General features: G+C 40.4%; 2 protein-coding genes across 2 annotated transcripts; one reads left to right on the forward strand and one right to left on the reverse strand.

The window, feature by feature from the left end:
• Positions 1 to 291: 291 nt before the first annotated feature.
• LOC126374720 (general transcription factor IIH subunit 4) lies at positions 292 to 8,869 on the reverse strand. The gene is made up of 11 exons (XM_050021454.1): positions 8,587 to 8,869; positions 8,374 to 8,478; positions 7,585 to 7,716; positions 6,700 to 6,885; positions 6,250 to 6,322; positions 5,390 to 5,497; positions 4,418 to 4,501; positions 3,462 to 3,670; positions 2,645 to 2,759; positions 1,771 to 1,911; positions 292 to 1,284 (listed from the first exon to the last, which is right to left on the reverse strand). Exons 1-11 carry the CDS (start codon positions 8,736 to 8,738, stop codon positions 1,141 to 1,143), a joined length of 1,449 nt encoding a protein of 482 aa, XP_049877411.1. The 5' UTR covers positions 8,739 to 8,869; the 3' UTR covers positions 292 to 1,140.
• Positions 8,870 to 9,952: 1,083 nt separating this feature from the next.
• LOC126374734 (protein spitz-like) lies at positions 9,953 to 13,058 on the forward strand. The gene has a single exon (XM_050021475.1). The coding sequence runs from the start codon at positions 10,315 to 10,317 to the stop codon at positions 11,005 to 11,007; it is 693 nt and encodes a 230-aa protein (XP_049877432.1). The 5' UTR covers positions 9,953 to 10,314; the 3' UTR covers positions 11,008 to 13,058.
• The last annotated feature ends 7,529 nt before the right edge of the window (positions 13,059 to 20,587 follow it).

The raw sequence follows: 20,587 nt of genomic DNA on the forward strand, positions 1-20,587 counted from the left end.
CCCACTGCTGGGGCACGGGCCTTCCCTATGGATGGATAGGGAGATCGGGCCTTAAACCACCACGCGGGCCCGGTGCGGATTGGTGGTTATTAACGACTGCTAATGCAGCCGGGACCAACGGCTTAACGTGCCTTCCGAAGCACGGAGGAGTTCGAGATGAAAACTTTTTTTTTGTGGTCACCCATCCTATGACCGGCCATTGCGAAAGTTGCTTAACTTCAACAATCGCAGACCGAGCGCGTTTACCGCTGCGCCACCGAGCTTCTTATTTAGTTGAATAAAATTCAAAAATGGAATTAAATATAAAAATACGTATATTTATTTACAATCATATAACTTAACGAACAATGACGCATAGCGCCGTTACATTATAATGGTACCTATTCGGGCGGACACAAACTTAATTTTAGTTTGACAGCTCTTACGTTATGCCGTCCTTCACTTACAATAAGTGCAAGAAAGAGATAGAACTAGTTTTAGTTCCGACAAATTACATTAAAGCTAAGTTGGTGGTGACCCAAATCTGCACCATTAACTCCTTCACTGTTCAGTTCAGCCTCTGTAACATAGAGACAGGTGCCTCTAGGGGTGAGCATCTTATGCACCCTGGGCGACCTCTCAAAGCGTAAAGTTCCTGCTTGGATGACACAAACATAATAGTACTGACAGTTACTGCTGCCCTCTATCAGGTTCGAGGTTACAGTCCCTGTGTCGCCTCTTCCGTCCTGCATTGCCGTACCGATGGCTCCCATCTCCGCCTCTGCAACCGTTGAGGTCTTCACCCGTATCGCTGGGCAAGGGATACGGGTCCTTCCATACGCGGTGTTTATTGGCTCCAATTACTACGAGCTCTTTGAGTATCCCTTCCAGAACTTCTTGACGTAATCACGCTTGGTGACCATCATGGTGCGTTAACGCTCATTCTACCACGTCACCACAACGCGGACACTTCATACAAAAATCTCGTTCTTACTCAGAAACAGTGTACCGAGCGAGACAGACAATCCATGCGCGCTCTTTACTCGCGCCTTACGGACGTGAGTACGCAAATCGCAGGCGGGGTGATCAGGCTTGAATCGGTGCGGGACGGAGAGTGTCCCTACTATATGTAGTATTGTTTACTCCATGCTCCAATTAGTACTACGAGCTCTTGGAGTATCTCTTCCAGAACTTCTTGACGTCGTCGTGCCCCTGCCTGGTGACCACCATGGTCCGCGAGCGCTCGTTCTGCCAGGTTAGCACACCCTGCTGGCGCGCGTAGTCGCGTAGCACTACGAAGTCCGCCTGCACATGGAAATGTGGGTTATATTACAGAGGAATAGCCAAGCATAAGACACTCCCTACAAAAATATCATTGTTACAGTGTGCCACCTGCGGGGGAACGAGGCAGATGATCCGCGCGCTCTTTTTTAGGGGTGAAACCACATCTGTCAGCATCTCATCGTTACTTTCCTATGCTTCTATCCTTTTCAGTTATTCAGAACAGTCATTTGTTGGAGCGAGACGAGGCGATACCGTGTACGCGTGCTGCCAGATGTGAATGACTAAAGTCCCAGAGGGGTGAGGTCAATTCTTTCATTCATTCACACCGCACCAATTCATCTAAAAAAATCAACATTGCAATTTCTTCTTATCGTGTCGATGGCAAACTAAATAGTATCGGCCCAAAAGTAAGTGCGCAATGCGAACAAATGTCAAATACCAATATTGCTTTTTAGATGGATTGATTAGATGTGGCCTTTTTAACCCTTTATGATAGTGTGATCATACCTGCGACAGGAACTGGTTGTAGACGACGCCCTCGGTGTACGTGAATCGGTTCCGCTCACTCTCCCACAGCCGCACCTGGTCCACCACAGTGGGCGGCAGCCGTGAAGACGAGCGGATACCGCCTGTCTCTGACTTCAGCATCTGAAAGAAACAGCCAACTTTATTAGTTGCTAAATGACGCCTAGTGCACTGAAGGTGGTTTGAGCGGCGTGTCGTCATGTGGTGATTTCAAACATAAATAGCGATGTATAAAAGCGATGTTCGATGTAGCCCCCTAACAACAAATGTATGACATAGGTTATATTGACTTTTTGACATATTTCTACAAAGAGAATCAGGTCCAAATTATGAGTACTATTTCATACGAGTTTATTGACATTAGTTACAAACTGAAGTATGCAAACGTTCCCCAGATAATAGGTATTTTTAAAACGTCAAGCCAGCGGGTTCAAAGAACTTTGGAACCGTTGAAGTACTAATTTCGGTATTTTGCAGGGGGTGGGTACTATTTCGGTACTAATTTTTGTCGTTTAAATCAAAGCGAAAGACCTTGTCGTTAACTCTCGCCAAATTTCGCTCACCGTCAAGTTAGCAAGTGCAATAAAACATGGCTATAAATCCAGAACCGTGATGGTACTAATTTTTTTACAACAGGTACTATTTTTTTTTAATAAGAGTACTAATTAATTTTTGGTATGGTCAAATTATTTTTTCGTGCCCATTTTTTTTTTGTGGCCGCTAGCTTGACGCACACATATTTTAATACACATGAGGTGACAATTATTTGAATATAACGCAAGAGTATATATACTGAGACCTCAACTGTCTTGTAGATTCATTTATCACACTATACTTTTAAAGATATCCCCCATACCTGTGGGTGTGAGTGTTGTTCCAGATAGTGTATAATTTGTTCCGCCGTGATGCCGCCGCGCAGCGCTTGTCTCACTGACTCTCGTGTTAGTACACCTACCACTAAATTGGGAAACCTGAAAACGATACCATACTTATATTGAATAAGGTAATTTTTTTATCAAGCATCATTTCGGACAATCACGTGATTGAAACCTGCAATGTCCTAGCCAAATAAAGAAAAGTCACACAAAGTGATTTCGACAATGCCGAATTGAACTCGGAACCTCAGATCGAGAGCGCAACGCTCTAACCACTCTAATAATGATCGTGATAAGTATGTTTTCTACAAATATATTCTGATTCATGTACGAAGTAACCAGAGTTGCACAGAGTGCAATTCCTTTGGATTAAATTAATAACATTTTTTTTTAATTAAAGAACAATGACTGTAATTGTATGAGTCCCTTCCCCCCTTCAAACAGATACTTTATATGTGTAAGTAGTGTCATTAGAATCTATAAAAATACTACCAATTAGTTTTAGCTTCAAAATCCATGGGGTTCAAAACAGCAACCCTTAATCTGTTGGTTAAAACTTGAAACAATGATGTACCAGGAGGTACCCAAAATCATATTTAAAAACCCGAATTCAGACTACACCCCGCGTATTTCGAGAAACCCATATAACAAAAATATCGACTCGCTAAGACGCTTCGAATGAGTCTGGAATCTGTTGGTGGAGGGGGACGTTTTGACTCATCTTCCTTTATAATTATAAAATACAATGTAATACACAGGTCTCTCAGAGACCTACCTGGTCTCTGTATTGATAATTACCTATAGATGAGCTCCGTAAAGAGGCCCAGCAGCGCCACCTGCAGGTTGGTCTGCGTGTAGGCGTACACGCGGTAGTTGGTCTCGACCAGGATGTACCCGCGGGCGCCGCGCGCCGCGCCGGGCTCCAGCGGCGCCACCAGCGCGGCGCCGTCGCGGACGCACGTGATGTTCAGCGCCAGCCGCGTCGGGTAGAAGCGGCCCGCCTTACGCTGCAAACATTGCACAGTGAACGTTTAAAATCTATATACGTAAAGTCGAAAAAAAAAGAAATAATCGAAGAAAAATCGCGAAATCTCAGTCGCAAGTGGATATATTGTCGCGTTACAGTGAAAACAAAGAAGATGCTCACTAAATAAACGTTAACTTAAATTAATAAATAACTTACTAAAAGTAAAGGAATTTGCGAAACTCAACCCCTAAAGGAGAAAAAAGGGACGGCAAAGTTTGTATGAAACTTCTATAGTTTTAATACTAGCGTTTCACGCGAACAAAATCACTTGTTTGATTATTTAAAACTAGAACATAAATAAGATTGATTAATTGATTAATAGAGATTATTTAGAACGAGATGTTCGCAGTAGAAGCGAGATTTTTTTTTTATTATAGTTGACTTTGATGAAATGTATAATAATGATTTTTAATGTAATTGTTTTTTATGAATTGATACAAATTTTTACTAGCTGACTTAAGTTACAGATTTAATTATAATTATTAATAATATTAATTTATTGAATTGACGTGAAATGATAATGCATGATATATAATTTTAATTTGTATACCTGAATTATAAGGTCGAATATGGCGGACATCCTAGCTATAAGATCATTTTGTACCTATATTCTTACAAATAAAGCAATTTGAATTTGAATATTTACTTGACATTTCTTGTACACTAGTATAGTTCGAGCCGGAACTATGTGATGAACACTAGACAGGTAATAATGAACATAGGTTACCTTCCTCTGGTACACGAGTCCGAACTCTCTCAGGTGTTGTAGGAACACTAGCATGTTGTTGCTCATACCCTCTGTACTGTAATCCTGAAAATAGAAACACAAATACATTGTTTTAGGTTTACGCGGTTATTATCATAATTAAAACACATAATAAGGGGTTCTTACCGTGTTTAAATCAGGGATATGAGACTTCCGATATTTCGACACTGTTGCAAGTGCCATGATCACGGGATGACAACAACACTTGACTTGCAACAGTGTCGAAATCCCTGATTTAAACGCGGTAAGAACCCGTTATTATGTGTTTTAATTAGAAACACAAATATTAGTCGACGCCACTAAGGTAAGCGTATTTAAAGTACTATTAAACCACATGTGGGTTTGAGTAAACATTATTCTTCTATTGAAATTATCCGTGCTTCGGAAGGCACGTTAAGCCGTTGGTCCCGGTTACTACTTACTGATGTAAGTTAGTAGTCGGTACATGAGCTATGTCAGGGGCCTTTGGCGGCTCAATAGTAATCCTGACACCAGGGTTGATGGGGTTGGTAATCCACCTCACAACCCACACAATAGAAGAAGAGTAAATATTGAGCAAACCGTAAAAAATATTGAGTGTGCGCGTACATCTTTCAAGCCTCGTTCAAGTCGGTATTTCTTTTTAGCCGTTAGTTTCGGTTACTTACTGATGAAAGTCGTGGTCGTTAGATGAGCCATGCTCAATAGTAACCCTGGCACAAGGGTTGAGGAGGTTGGTAATCAACCTCATAATCCACAAAATAGTAGAAGATTTCCTAATGAGGTAATTCCTTGATTGGGAAATCACATTAGAGGAACATCTAATTAGATGTACATCCATCGCAACATGAACGAACTGCTAGGTCTAAAGCTAAATACGGGTATGCCTCACCGAGCTTTCTGTTAGACCAACGTGCGGTGTTTATGTATATTATTATTATAAGTACTAGTTACCTTGCCCAACGTGCTGAAACTGAGCTGGTAGAGGAAGGCGAGGCACTCGGCCGCGCTCAGGCTGCGCTTCTCTGCCGTGTGCAGGTAGTGTTGCAGGAACAGCCATACCTGTAGACCACGACATTACACACCTTATCAATGCCATCGCCGATATATCAGGGGGTTTAAAATGGCCACACCAAAGCAAGTCATCTAAAATTAAAAAAAATAATAACAAAACGACATTTGCGCATACATTTACAGTCAAGTAAATGACTCCTTGTCGTGCGTAGTTATAAAAAAAAATGTTTATAACATGTGTGTCATAATTTTTAACAATTTACCTGAAAATTTAAAGGAATTAAATATGAAAGAATTTAAGCATGATTTAACTAAATGGTTATTACATATGTGTTTTATAGTGTCAACGAATTCTTTAACTATAAGAATAAGTCTTAATAATAATATAATTAAGTATATAAATATTTGCACACCTGCTTGCAGGTTGAATACATGCACTGTTTTACTTAGAATAAGTTCTTTAACTTTGTGTTCTTGCAAATAAATGATTGATTATGATTATTATTATGAGTATAAAAGATGGCCTAGTGATTAGCTTGACTTTCGTCATTGACAGACAGAACCACAACTGATGGTATGAAATGGATTTTCAACCGTGGAACTACACTTCTCATTTAAAAAAATATTTATATAAGGATTATCAGAAAAATATTAAATACGAATACCTATTAGGAATAAAAAATAAATGTAATTTTACAGTGGGTATTATAATATTATTAATTCTAAATGTTTTTTAAAATTATAAAAAAATGATTCATTTAAACTCGTTCTCAACAAAATTTCGTGTTTCGAATACTCACTTGTTTAGCAGTACTCAGCAGTAGGAATTGGAAGCCGGCGCGAGTTATCACCGCCGAACCGTCTTCTGCGTCCCTGAAATAGATGATAACTGCATTCAGATACAATTCCTTATTATTGTATTAAGTATATTAGGTTTCAGTACTTTGTTCCAAGAATTGTGTAGTAAATGTGACATGGTCACAGATTCTGCAATGAGTATTATTCATAAAGAAACAGTCAGTGTTTTAGATAATTATGAATAAATGAATGTATGATTGAATGAATTTTGGATTTGGATCCATAGGTGTTAGTAGGTACAAAAATAAGAAATAAAAATAATTATAAAAATGAAATAAACTCACCTGATTTCACCGACGGACCCCATATCCTGGCATAACTGGTATATTATGGAGGTCTGTCATTAAGTAACTTGGTTATAATAAAATTTATGGCAAACATAAAATAGTGACCTGGTCATGAGCCCCGCGTGCAGCAGTATCCGCACCGCGTCGGCGCTGATGCCCTCCGTCTGCGCGCTGCCCACCATGTAGTGCAGCACGCACTCCCAGCGCTCCAGCGCGTACGCATCCAGGAACGCCACGTCCCGAGCCTTGCCATCTGGCTCCAATGAGGATGACATGCTCCATGGACGACCGCTGTGGTGATGTTTAAGTTAGAATCTTTTTTTCTTACAAGGCATCTTTATGTTTTTTTTTTTATTTATATTTATTTGGGACACCTACAGTTACTACAATATATTCATACTTCATATACATTTAAATCATTATATCTAATTGCGTAACTAATTAAAGGTAAGCATCGCATGCAAAAGAACAAAGGAAAAAAAACTTTATAAAAATGCTAACCTAGAAATCAGAAGCCTGTTTAAAGTGATCAATCAATGTTCTAATTGCTAAGTAAACAAGAGGTGAACATTTGTTAAAGGATTTATATAAATACTTTGGCAAAGTTCAATTGAAATTAAGTGATAAATGGATTCAATTTTGCCCGACGCCACATTAAAAGTTTCGCCCCTTTGTCTGCGCCATTGTAGCTTCAGAATGGGTGGTCTGATCTGGTAGAGGTTTTTTGCTTGATAACTGATATTCGCCAGTAGGTTCTTAGTTGTAACTGAAGGATCTAGAGTCTGATGATCAGGTAGTCATAGGAATTTGACATTTAAAACTACTCCTATACTAAAGATGGCTCTTAAGAAATTGTGCACTTACTTTATATCATAGTGTTCTTTAAATTAAACATTTACTAAAAGCAGCAGATAGGTGAAATATGATATTTTTTGTAGGAAAATATTTTATAACAGAGTATCTACTTATGCTATTACTTAAATAACTCACCCTCCCAACAAAGCCACCTTCAGGTTTTTCTTGAAGGACTGTGCGAGGATCCAGCCGGGCAGGCCCCCTGGGATAGGAGCCTCCTGCCACACCGACAACTCGGACAGTGCCTCGCATGCTTTTGACTGCTCTCTGAACAAATATAAGAAAAAAATTCAATTATTATTATGTTATTTATCCGTTCATGACTGCTAAACAGCGCCACAATGCATTTAGTGTCATGTCACATAGCCTATAACCAGTTGACACTCAAGATGCTTCTAGTTAAACCTCATTTGTTAAATTCAAAGTGGTTTAGAAGTTACGAAAAAACAGATATAGATACAAACATACATTTTATTTTAGAATAGGGATAATGCCTTATATAATAAACTCTTAAGACCGAATGTCTTTTTGAAATCCAAACCCTATTGTTACTAGTAGTCACCAATGCGAGAAGGTAAAGAAAGAAGGAGAGAGTAATGAGTGAGCTAGAGAGAAGAGAGATTTGCAGAATGATAGGTGAATGACGCTCGGTGGTTTTTGAGTTGAAGGCGTAAAATTGGTAAAACAGGAAATAAACAAGTTTGTTAAGAAATATACTCGTTTTCATCCTGCTGTCCCACAATTCTGAAATTTAACATAAGAGCACTCATAGAATGAATAACAAGATGATAGAAAATATACTTTTCTTTGGAGCACTGACCTTTATTTTGCGTGGATCTTTGTTTTTCTCTGATGACCTTCTAGACATACTCAACAACACAACCGATACACCTAACATACATCTTGATGATGAGAAACACTTACTTGGCATAGGCCTGAGACACCCAGGAAGCAACCACAGCCTGCGGCACCGGCTGCTCAACGAACAGCAAACGGATGACGAAGTGTCGAGCCAACTCCGGCAATTCTCTGCAATAAACAAACAAATATCACATACATAACCTAACCTCAAAACATTACAACCCTCGTAGATTGAATAACAAGATGACTGAAATAAAAGAAATAAGCAACATTTACCTGTAAACTGCCAAGCATATCGTAGGATAGTTGTATAAAGTCTCTAAAAACTGCGCCGAACGGCTCTTAAGATATTCATGAAGATCTTTGCATTGCAATGTTGGAGACGGGTTGAGGTTCAATGAAGACTTAGATTTAGAAGACTCGGACATGTTAACCACTTAATTACCAATATTGTGGTCAGTAAAAAACTATAAATATAAATAAACTACATTTTTTGGAAAGGATGCAAATCTGGCAAATGCAAAGTTGCAAACCGAGCGAGCAATTTTTTTTAAACTTAATGCGGCACTGGGTGGCAGCAAGCAACACAATAACTTACGTCTTTCTCTTTTTTAATGAAGTGTAATGTAATATTGATCTTGTTATTCTACCTTACATTTTTAAAGCGTAAACTACATACGAAAAAAACGCAATCCTGATGTTGTTCAAATACCAAATGTCGACCTTAAAAAAACCCCCTAATGTTATATTATAAGTGCTTTTTTTATTTTATCACAGTGCGTCGGCATTTTAATTTTATGTATATTTTGTTTTACGCTATTGTTTTACTGTAGTACATAATTCAACTTACATAAATATGTTACGGTTAACTAAATAGTTAACCATTTTTTAACACTCTTTTGTGAATTAATAGTTTGAACGGACTTTTGCAATGACAGTTTTGTTTTTTTTTACGTGTTTGGACACATGGCTTTTGAAAATCATACCAAATGAAAAAATAATGTGCATGTGCATCATACTAGCTAGACCACTTACAGACGACAGATCCGTAGCTTTTAAGAATATATTTTTTGACACGCTTTTGATAATGACTGATTTCAAGTTAATACTGTCATAATTGTTACAAACATCAAAAGTTAGTTTTATGTAAGTAAACTAAAGCGGAAGGCTAAAATTGTCAAAGAAAATAAAGGATTACAAACTTATTTGGAGTCATATATGTATTATTTATTTTGCCCAGCAGTGGGCGTCATACGGCTGATGATGATGATGATGATGATGATGTATTATTTATAATGCTTATAGGTTCGGTAAAACTGGATTCGATTGGCCTAATGCTAAATCGGATACCTATTTAATTAAACGTAGCTTTATGTCTTCAGATTTATAAATAAGAATGCAGAAAGGTATGCAATTAAATCAGTGAACTCAACTTCATAAATGAGTGGATTTAAGGTTCAAAATGGAGGAGAAAATGTAGTTACTCTCATCGTCAGTCTACACTACAATACTTGTTCCCGAGTTCTTGTTCATAATCCCGCCCAACAAATGAAAAAAGTTTACCCACACTAGTGGGCACATGACGCATACGAGCGTATTTTCCCCATGCGAGACGTGCCGAGACGCGCACACACGCACAGGAGGCGCCGAGTTCACGGCATTCATTCTCGTCGGCAGATGGCGGATGCAGTAGACGCCCCCGTCGCCCGTCGCCCGCCGTCAGTCGCGCATAGACAACTCACCGAGCGCAAGTGTGCTTGTGATCCGCTCAGCACCATTTTGTGTGTATCGTTTCGAACGGGACATTGTGTGTATGTGCTCCGTGAATAATTGTAAACCACGAACATCCAAGTGTCTACCGAGTTCAGTGTTTCACTTTCGACATGCCCGCGGAGGGATCGATGCGATATCTCGTAGAAACCGCGCCTCCGTCATGAGCGAGTGATCGTCGACGTGAAAAAAAAGTTAACACAGGAAACATGTCTGGGCGGACCGCCGACGCGGATGCGAGCGAAGGGTTCGGGTTCGAAATTCGAAAGCGGTCATGTCATCGCCTCTCGGATTTCGTATAAGTCACCGTCCAATGTCAAAATCGTGCACGTACCGCGAGCGCCGACCCTCCGGATCGTGCGGAAAATGCAATCGTTGGTAGTGTGGTGCGCGGTGGTGTGGGCGCTGGCTCTGCTGGCGCCGCTGGTGCCGCGAGCGGGCGCGTGCTCGAGCTCCATCTCTAAGCGGCCGGCGCGCGTGGCGCGGCCGCGGCCCGGCCCGCCGCCGCGGCCGCAGCCGCCGCCGCGCCTCAACGTCACCTTCCCCACCTACAAGTGCGAGCCCGACTACTCGGAGTACTACTGCCTCAACGGCGGCGTCTGCTTCACCGTCGTCATCTCGGATAGCCGGATATACAACTGCGAGTGCCGCAGCGGGTTCGTCGGCCAGCGATGCGAGTTCAAGGACCTCGACGATTCGTACGTGCTGACGAGCCGCCACCTGATGATGGAGACGGCGTCGATAGCGGGCGGCGCGACGGTGGCCGTGTTCCTCGCCATTCTAGTCTGCTTCGGCGCGTGGGTGCGCCTGCACCGGCGCGGCAAGACGCCGCCCTTCCAGGAGGAGCGCGGCCAGGTGCAGCTGGTGGCCGTGGCGGCGCCGCGCGGGCCCGTGCGCCTGCAGCCCGCGCCGCCCGCGCCGCACTAGCCGCCTCATAGAACTCTTGTTTATACTGTATCTCGTGTACATATAGATAGATTATGTGTTAAGTTATGTGGAGCGAACGGAAGATATAAGAAAAATTTATGTGATAATTATTTTACGAAGCTTATAATTTATTTCGAGGAATTTCTTTTGTATATACCGTTCCGATCAGTCTCAGTATTTGATTGAGTGTAAAATTTCAGTGTCTCCCCAGTGTTGATCCGTGAATAGTACCTATCCTATTGTTAGTATTCAGTGTATCGGATGTGAACGACGACCATGTACCTACGCTACTCGCTTAAGTAGAGCTGTTATATGTTGTTTTGTTGTTAGCACTGTATCACAAGGTACAGGAGTGTCTGCCCTCTAAATGCCTGTAGGATGCAAGTTCTGCTCTACCTGTTTTATGTCAGAAGCAAAGTTCTCATGTACAAAGTTTCCCTGTAAACACAGCTAGACTAGAAGTTGTTGTAGTGGGCTGGAGGGCGGTGTGTGCAGCCAAGGTCTTGGTGGGTGCACACACTGCATGTTATGTTTGTTAATGTAGCAAATGTTATGAATAATCAGAGAGTACCAGGCAGGTCCCTTGTCTGTGTACTACATTGCTAGTATTTGTGAATCAATGTTAATTGTATTATTATTCCATTCTATACCAATAGAATTGTGATGAATTGATGCGTGTGCAGCGTGAGTGGCCGGCGTTGGCCAGGTAGCGTAGTCCCGGGCACATTCCATCTTGCGGATATTTTACTGGTGTCAGTATTATTGTGTAATACGAGTCTTAAGCCGGCAGCTTTACTTTATTTTTTAATTTATACCTGTTATCCCGCTGGGATAGTGCTGTATTATATGTTTAAAGGCTGATGTGCCCTTGATGATGGCTTGTGTAAATATAGCCTATGTAGGTATTTATTAGATATTTATGATCGTTTATTTATTGACTGCTTTATTTAGTTAATCTGCGCCCTCGGCACGGCGGCCGGCGTGGTGGCCGCGCCGAGGGCGCTGGATGATCAGCGGCACCCGAGCCTAACTTACGGTAAACGGTTGCATTTTTCATTTCACCTGCTAAGCATGGCCTCGCGTAATATATTCCCAAATATAATCTCATTATGAATCTCCATTATTGTCTTGTATTATGTAAAAATTGAAATACTACATTGGATGGTGTATAAAACTGGTTCCTCTGCAGTGTGCACTGTCTGTCTCGTCTGCTACACACTACCTGTTACACACTGGGTACAATCTGTCAAGATTTTTTGTACATTCATAATAGATTGAATATGCTTGTGAATAATAAAATTTAATGATAATTAATTGTATGTAAATATTGTCAAATTGTATCTGTAATGCTTCTGTAATTGTCCAATATGTAGCAGGAAATCTTTATTATTTTCGCTCTCTACTCATTCCTTCAGGCCTATTCTGGAGTCTCAGTTGTCTACTGATGCTGTCTAAGTTACAGGATAGGCCTACTAATCATGTAGTCTTAACTATCTTCTGTATGGCAGTGCAGATTGCAAGAGGGACACAAAAAAATAGTAAATTTGTTAATAGGCTGTGAGTATCACAGAGGTAAGCCTGGCATTGATAAATTGATGTAGTTTTATACTAGACCCTTCTGTCCCGTTAGTGATGGCGATTTCATGTATTTGACGTATTTTGGCATCAATTTATCATGCTGGGTTGTAGGGGCTTGTTTGTTGTCGTGCGGAACAGCCCCGCGTGAGGGTCTACTGGGCATGTGTCCTGCACGCAGCCACTCATTGTCACACGAGTGTTGTTGTCCAGAGCAGGTGGGCACGCGGGCCAGTCCGCAGGACAGGAACCAGGCCCTTCAACAGCTTTGCCAGTTTGTATGAGAAGTGGTTGTATGGTGGAGTCCACATTGTATATTCATATGAGATTGTTTATATGAACATTCCAAAGTATTTGTAAAATATTACCTACAGCGCTAATAATTTTGAACTATCTGTTAAGACGCTACATTGTTAATTATACAGTTTTCTATTGATCATTTGTTAAAAGAAAATTATACGAAACTAAATCCTTAACTACTGCTTTTCATTCTACATTCCATTCGTGTGCAGTCTCAGGTACCTCCTTACCTAGTCAGTTATGTTATCAAGTATCTAACGATTGTTTTGATGCAATAATCTAGTAAACAATAAGTTAGATAGCCAAGTCGTAAATAATAAACGAAAAATAGAAATCTTCAAGTTTGAAGATAACGCAAACATTTGTTAATTATTATAATCTTGACCTAGTTTCAGATAAAGAGTAAGAATCTTAATATTAGTGGGCCGACCCGACCGACAGTCGGTTATATCTATTACAGGTAGTGGATTGTAGTGTAGGGCAGTACAGTATCGATCTAGATCAGTTCGTGTGATTTAGTTGTGCAATGATCGGAAAGAGCAGGAGGTCGGCGCGGGCGCACGTCGCACGCACGGCCCACGCGAGCCGAATCTACTTTTCGCAAACTTGTGCAACTACTATGTAACTACACCTGCCTTTATTACATTCGGTTCAACTTCAAACGCTGTGAAACTTACTCAATGGTCCGTTAAAATGTATCATAACTCATAATTAAGTTTATTCCGCGTACAACGAAAGTGCTAAGTTATTCAACAGTTAGCCAAGAATATCGAACAAAAAGAACAGTGGCTATTATTTCATGAAGCGGACCATTAAATAGCCGGATTAAAAATACGTGACGATCCGAGCGCCATAAAGGAGCTGACAAAGAGCAGGGCGCGAGGCGCGGGCGAGGCGACGAGACAGCGGCACTCCATTGAGTCTCTGGGAGCATAATTTTTATGAATACCGCTCGGGACCGGTCCGCCACCGGCGACGCATGCATAGAGTTCATTGAATGAGTGGCTGGCTGCCCGCGCCTGTTCGTTTGTTGACATTCCCCGAAAACCTGCCCGGCCCGGAATAGCGGCGTATCACGGCTCCCGATGGACAAGGACCGAAATAGATGCCGTACTAGGTAGGTACATCTAATGCCGTTTTCGGAGTTGGATTCTTAACGAACTTAGATATATTCGAGCAGGATGTACAAGGATCCAAGCGGATTAGTTTAGTAGAATGTGTCACGTTACCTGCGACACATTTCTCGGTACAGTCATCGTTTCGTAACATTGCGAGATTGTCGCCAATGATTTCATTATGAAATACTTTGATTGGATGATTATGTAGTTCCTGATTATGATAGTTGTAGGAAACATGACACAATCGGCAGTTGGGTCTTAACTATGTTGTTTACTTGCCTGTAAGTAAAGGTAAAGGAGCATTCTTAGTTTATTTGTCGTTATTTTGTAAATACGTGGATGAGAGCGCTTATCCTATTTAGTGTCCACTTACCTCAACATTATGTTATGTAAATCTCGCATGACTAACACTTACAAATGCCTAATAACGAATATACATTCAGATTAAAGTAGGCAGGTATCTACTGAAGAAAGCATTTCGTAAGAACCTGTATCACCTACCATTTGAAAAGCATTCAACAGCAACGTGGGCATTTCTCTAATTTCCCAAACAGCGAAAGTACAAACGCTTTCGACGAGCGAGCAGAGCTAGACGGACGCCAGAAAAACCCTGAGAATGTACACATCAACTCGGCGGGCAGACAATCGGCTTGGAGACATCCAACCGCGCACTGCGGCCAGCTTCCCACGACCTGCCTCGCCTCCCTTTGGCTTACAATTCGTTGGGAAAACGTCGGTAGCTGGTTGAAAGTGAGGGGTCTTGCCTGTGGTCGTGGGTTAGACGGTGCGTCGCAGCCCACGCCCGTTCGTTTATGGGCAGCGGGCAGTGTCCATTGCGCCCAATTAACGTGCCTACGTGCCCAGCCCACTTGTCATTACCTGCTTCGCAAAATCTTCCAGGCTGGCCTGTGTTTACCTCGCCTAGGTGGTATTTATTGCCCGCAGTAAGGTACAAGGAACTTATGACATAACGTGTGTTATATTTTTGATCGGTTTAATATGGCTGTTGTTATGTTTATTGTGACTTTAAGTCGCGTATTCCACGATTTTGCAACTGCATTTTATAAATTATCAATATAGATAGGTACCGACGTACTTAGGTTTTCTTAAAACTATTCATCTCAACTTGAAAAGGTGATTGGCCAATAATTTGTTGTGGCTCTGCCCTTCACGTTACGGATTATGGTCGTGAAGTTATGTGCCCGACATAATGTTGGTAGGTAATTAATTATTACAAAATACTTGACTTGATGATGATGTAAGTAATTCAGTTCATCATCATTAATTTAAGATCCACGTTCTTGTCAGTGTAGCATTCTCCATTCTTGTCTTTCAAAGACCAATTCATTGACTTCCTTATAAGTTACGACGTTCGCATTCTCTTTAATTTGTGCCATGTAAGGTCATGTTCTTTGCCTTCCTTCTTGCCTTCTATCTACTTAGCAAAAATTACGTGGTTTATTTCATCAATTTCTAACTGGCAAAATTGATGCAATTTCGATTCCTTTGAAAGCTGTTGCAATCTAGATCATCTAGCCGTATTCTATAGACGCGTCCATTCATTGTCCCTTTGAAATTGTTGAAAAGAGTAGTACGCAGCCCGCCGAGGTATGAAATAACAATAGTCGCGACAATTTACAGAAACACGACATTGTGAGGATTTGGCGAATACCATCTCTAGTAGCCGACATTTAGGTAACTTGTTTCTAGTGTCAATTAAGCAGCTTATGATTAGGTTTAGTTCATTCGCGCGAGTCGACACGCTCACGACTATATCCCAATTGGGGTAGTCAGACAAACCAAGATAAACAACGCAAGATAAACTACGTACCCTCACCGAGCTTTCTGATAGACCAACGTGATGAGAGGCGAGCCGTATCTCCGTCTATAATGGTGGAGGCAATTATGTTCGTGAAAACTGCACTTAAGGTTAATTTATTAAGTCATTGGTGCAAGTCCTGTACCGGGGTTCGAATTGGAGCTCCCCGTTTAGGAAGCAAGCCGGTGTACCAGAGGACCTATAGAGATATTGTTTTAAAGAACGTGTAGGGCCCTGTGCCGAGGTTTTTCTAGCAGCTTCTTTTCCCCGGCTATACAGGTTGTGAGAAGCTGCAGTAGTTTCAGGCGGATGAGACGTTCGTTATGTAAAAATTGACGATTCAAAGTGTAACTATGTTAACTACTGAATAAAGATATTTTTTGAATTTGACCACAGTGACGGCCTTCTGGAAAACGCTCTGTCTGTCGGCCAGTCATTTGTTTTGTCGTCACGATTGTCCAAATAAATAATAATCATTTGCATTTTTATTTGTGTCATTGGATGGATAAGCCATAAAAAGAGTTCTTGTAAGGCGAGGGATTGAATAATTGATCTACTTACAGCCACTATGGTTAACACGTTGACAGTCCCCATACCAAATGTTTTGACTGCCTTGTAAGTCCCGCATATTCAACCTTTGCTAAGTTACCCAGAATCCAAGTGGAGCACTCGCCCTTAGTACGTACCTGGTCGTTTCTTAGTGACCCATGTATGGGTCACGGACGTATGGAGCCAGTCCATCATGACCCGTATATGGGTCACTGGACTGTCAACGTGTTAAGTTAAATGCAAAATTATTACAATGGTATCAAGTGGAGTCATAGTTCGGTTGCGAATATCTGTTCTGAACAAAGGAACATATTGCTCTATAGTTAAAGTAAATATCTAGTGAGGGTATAGCGTGTTTGACTGGGTCAAAGACAAATTATAAAATGCTAATCTAAAATACAAGCCTGTCTAAGATGATCAAAACTATCTCATTTTACTTTTCGACTTATTTTCGAATTTTATTTATGAATTACTTAAGTAACAATGAGTACGACGTTAGACCGCTTTTGTTGATGACGTCATAGGACAATATTTCCATATAAAACCCTAAGAAAACTTTCGTTTTGACGTTTCGTAAAAAGTATGTCATTCGACTAGATTGTCAAGTAGCCTATTGTGACTGGGTCGTTTGTTTAGTTCTATTATACATATTATAGATAGGTATACCTACCATTATACCTATCATGAATAAGTTCATCGTGTTGTACCTTCTTATTGTCTTTATAATTTTATTTATTTATAAGGCAACACCTACTATAGTAATCGTTATAGACAGGTGTAAGTGACATCGTAACGAAAACTTTAAGGGCTGATTCAGACCAAGATTCTGAGTTGATAGTAAGTGGAATTTCCCGCCGTAAAATTAATGTATTTTTTAAATTATTTTCAGTTCCATACTTTTGCGACGGAAAATTCCACTTAGTATTAACTCAGAATCATGAGCAGAATCACACCCCTCAGTATTCGTTACGATATCACTAACACCCTATATTATGTCATTTATAATTATAACAATAGATTACTGGAATCTCAGTATTTATTCTCTGTACGTTTAAATGAATGCTACATAATATAATAAATTCATGACAGACTCCGCTATTGGGGTGAACAGAGACAAAATTCGTTAGAAGATGTAACAGTCGTTTTCTAGTGACGTTAGGATCTGCCCACTCCGATAGGGGTGGCGAGCGTGAGATGTATTTGTTTGGTCAAAGAGACGGGAGGAGATTGGACATTTATAGTAAGTAGGGTAAGTGTATCCAAGTGTGGTTACAAGTGAACGATGTAATATAGGGTGGTACCTGTCACCGGACAGTTTATCATAATATAATATCTTAGGATGGATATCAGGAGTGGCTGTGTGTGTGTGACAGACGTAGAAGACTCCATTCTCTTGATCCTCTTCGCCTTGTTGCTGGTTTCCAACAGCATGGTTGTCAAGGGGCTTGGATGGTAGGTCAACCATCCAAAATCAAATTCAAAAATATCTTTATTCAGTAGGTAATATAGTTACACTTTGAATGTCAATTTTTACATAACGAACGTCTCATCCGCCTGAAACTACTGCAGCTTCTCACAACCTGTATAGCCGGGGAAAAGAAGCTGCAAGAAAAACCTCGGCACAGGGCCCTAGACGTTCTTTAATTAATAAAAATAAACATAAAATATTGGTATACAATTGAGTAATTTAGCTGCCTAATATTTCTCATCCCGTATGCCTTTTGTTGTGATTTAAAAATTCTTCTGCAATCGTTGGCATTTCTCGGTATTTGTGGATCTCTGACTTGCGTATAAACCAGGGAGCGCATGCAAAAATGCGTTTCGGTTTCTCCGTAGACAATGTATATTTATGTATATTTGTGTAAATATTTCTTATTGAATGATAAATCTTATTAGGGTATTCAAACTATTAGGATAAATAGTTGCTTATGCGTATGATGCGTGAACCAAAACTGGCCAAACCGTTTCTGATCCACATACTGTCCTCGGTTGGCCAATATTTCCCCCAAGTGATCCTGCACCTGTGACTGCTCGTCAGAAGCCCACCTTCCACTCGAGCGCTCTTCCTGTGGCAGATGGCGGCACGAGCGCGTGCGCCCGCGCACAAAAACCAAGAAGAGTATGTACCTACGTCATAGATTAACTAACTTTAGGTACTTACTGTTTTGAAATGTGTTTTCGAAGGTATATGACCTAACCATTTTCCCTTGGGGTTGGAAGGTCGAATGAAGAAACTGGATTTGTCAAATCTTCAGGTAGGTACGGTTCCAAAGTTTATAAACTTACATAAATATGCTCACGACTACATTAACAACTGGGCTAGCCAAAGGTACGTCCAGAGTAGACACACCTCACCGAGCTTTGTATTAGACCAACATGATAGGTGGTGAGCCGTATCATCGTCTATAATGGTCGACCCCACTGTATTAGTTAAACTTTTACAAGAATATTGGCCCCGATTCCTGCAGACACCTAATTTTACTTTAAGTTATACCTGTCATTTTCTTACCCGCCGAAAATGAAAGGGACGGATGATTGACAGCACTAAATTTTAGGAAGAATGAGTAAATGAATGAATAACCCCGACGAATCAAAAAGATATCTCGCTGGTATGCAAACCATTTGACGTGTGCTGTCAACATAATTCTGTCGAGTTATTGTAAAATTTTTAGACGGTTGTTTTAGATTTGTGCTTAAAATTGACGTGTGTTCCATAAATTTTATGCTTGTCGATTACCCGTCCCTTTCCTTTTCGGCGGATAAGAAAATGACAGATATAACTTAAAATAAAATTAGATGGTGTTTACAGGAATTGGCACCAATAAGACTATAAAATAATGTTTCTTTAAATAAACTTGGTGCTTTTGAAAGTTTACCTATTTCATTTTAGTTCACATCAATATTCTTACATTTACGAAATTACATTATAATCATCAAATATTCTTTATTGTTCAAAATGTCTTACCATAGCATTACCTGTGTGTCTCCTCTATAATATTGCAAACTCCTCTATATCGCAGGTTCCAAAAACCAGTTCCACTACGGGGGTGGGCTGAAAAACTCCGGCGCAGCACGTGTCACCTGCCTCTCATCGCGCCATTGTCTTTGCAGTACCATCCAATCAAAAATCACTTAAAAATTATCACGTTATTTCATAACAGCTACCGTCGCTGCTACTGCGAAACTGATATTTATAATCACGGCGCAAAGTTGACGATGGAACGCGGCTCCAATTTTGAAATAAAGTTTTTTTTTGCACTTTTGTTTTTATTTTTTTATTAGAGATGCCAATCGATTTATAAGTGGCGTGTAACGACGTAATCGATATCGTATAGTGTGAATTTGTATGGGGATATCACACAAGCAATCGATGCGATGTTCTGTTTTTAAAAGTTGATTAAGAGATAGGGCATGATTGAGATTGAACATTTATATTGAGAACTAAGTAAGTATTATGGAGTTTTCGAATGCAATATTTTAACGAATTATACATTCTTTAACCTAGTTAGACCAAAAAAACATTCATAATCTTTCCTCTTCTGAGCGGATGCTTACCTATTATAAGTACGTAGTATCATAAGTAGGTACGTTATTCTTTATCCTATGCCTACATTCAAAGAATATAGAGGTAAGTACCTATTCCCGGGACCAATATTTGCCTTAATAACTATTAACACTAATGCCTTTATCAAATAATTGTCCAATCAAAATCAATTAGTTTCCCCTTATCAGTGTTGCCAACTTTATTTTTACCAGCCCACCAAATGCGGCCGTGCAAACCACCAGAAACCATTAAAACTGAGCGGTCTCTCAAACCACCAGAATTTCACTAGATAACCCAAAGCCGAATCAGTGCAGTCAGATCGTGGGATGTTTTTTCCCCCTCTTTAGCGCCGCGTCGTAGGCAAAAACGTGCTAGAGACAGGGTAAATTATCCAATTATTATTAATAATGATTCCTTAATAATATACCACATAATTTGCACTTAGTAACTGGACCACCAGTGCTTTCGACTATTTGCAACCAATCCTTTAAAACTGGGTCACGTAACCAACAATCACGAAACTTTCGGGTGTACTGTGACTTAGGCATCTTGATCTTACTCAATATGAAACTAATTGTATGTATTACTAATAAATAAACTTTATATTGGTTCTTTCGCTCAAGTAACTCATAAACCATATTCGGTTGTGTTAGTGGTTAAATTCGTCACTTACCG

This window comes from Pectinophora gossypiella, chromosome 17 (genome assembly GCF_024362695.1).
Source record: "Pectinophora gossypiella chromosome 17, ilPecGoss1.1, whole genome shotgun sequence".
NCBI classification, from domain to species: Eukaryota; Metazoa; Arthropoda; class Insecta; order Lepidoptera; family Gelechiidae; genus Pectinophora; species Pectinophora gossypiella.

Excerpts from the sequence above, each read along its gene's own strand:
- LOC126374734 (XM_050021475.1), top strand. The coding sequence starts at position 10,315 with ATGCGAGCGAAGGGTTCGGGTTCGAAATTCGAAAGCGGTCATGTCATC.
- LOC126374720 (XM_050021454.1), bottom strand. The coding sequence starts at position 8,738 with ATGTCCGAGTCTTCTAAATCTAAGTCTTCATTGAACCTCAACCCGTCT. Across the intron at positions 8,479-8,586 it reads ATATGCTTGGCAGTTTACAG|AGAATTGCCGGAGTTGGCTC; the intron begins GTAAATGTTGCT and ends TGTTTATTGCAG. Across the intron at positions 3,671-4,417 it reads GACTCGTGTACCAGAGGAAG|CGTAAGGCGGGCCGCTTCTA; the intron begins GTAACCTATGTT and ends CAATGTTTGCAG.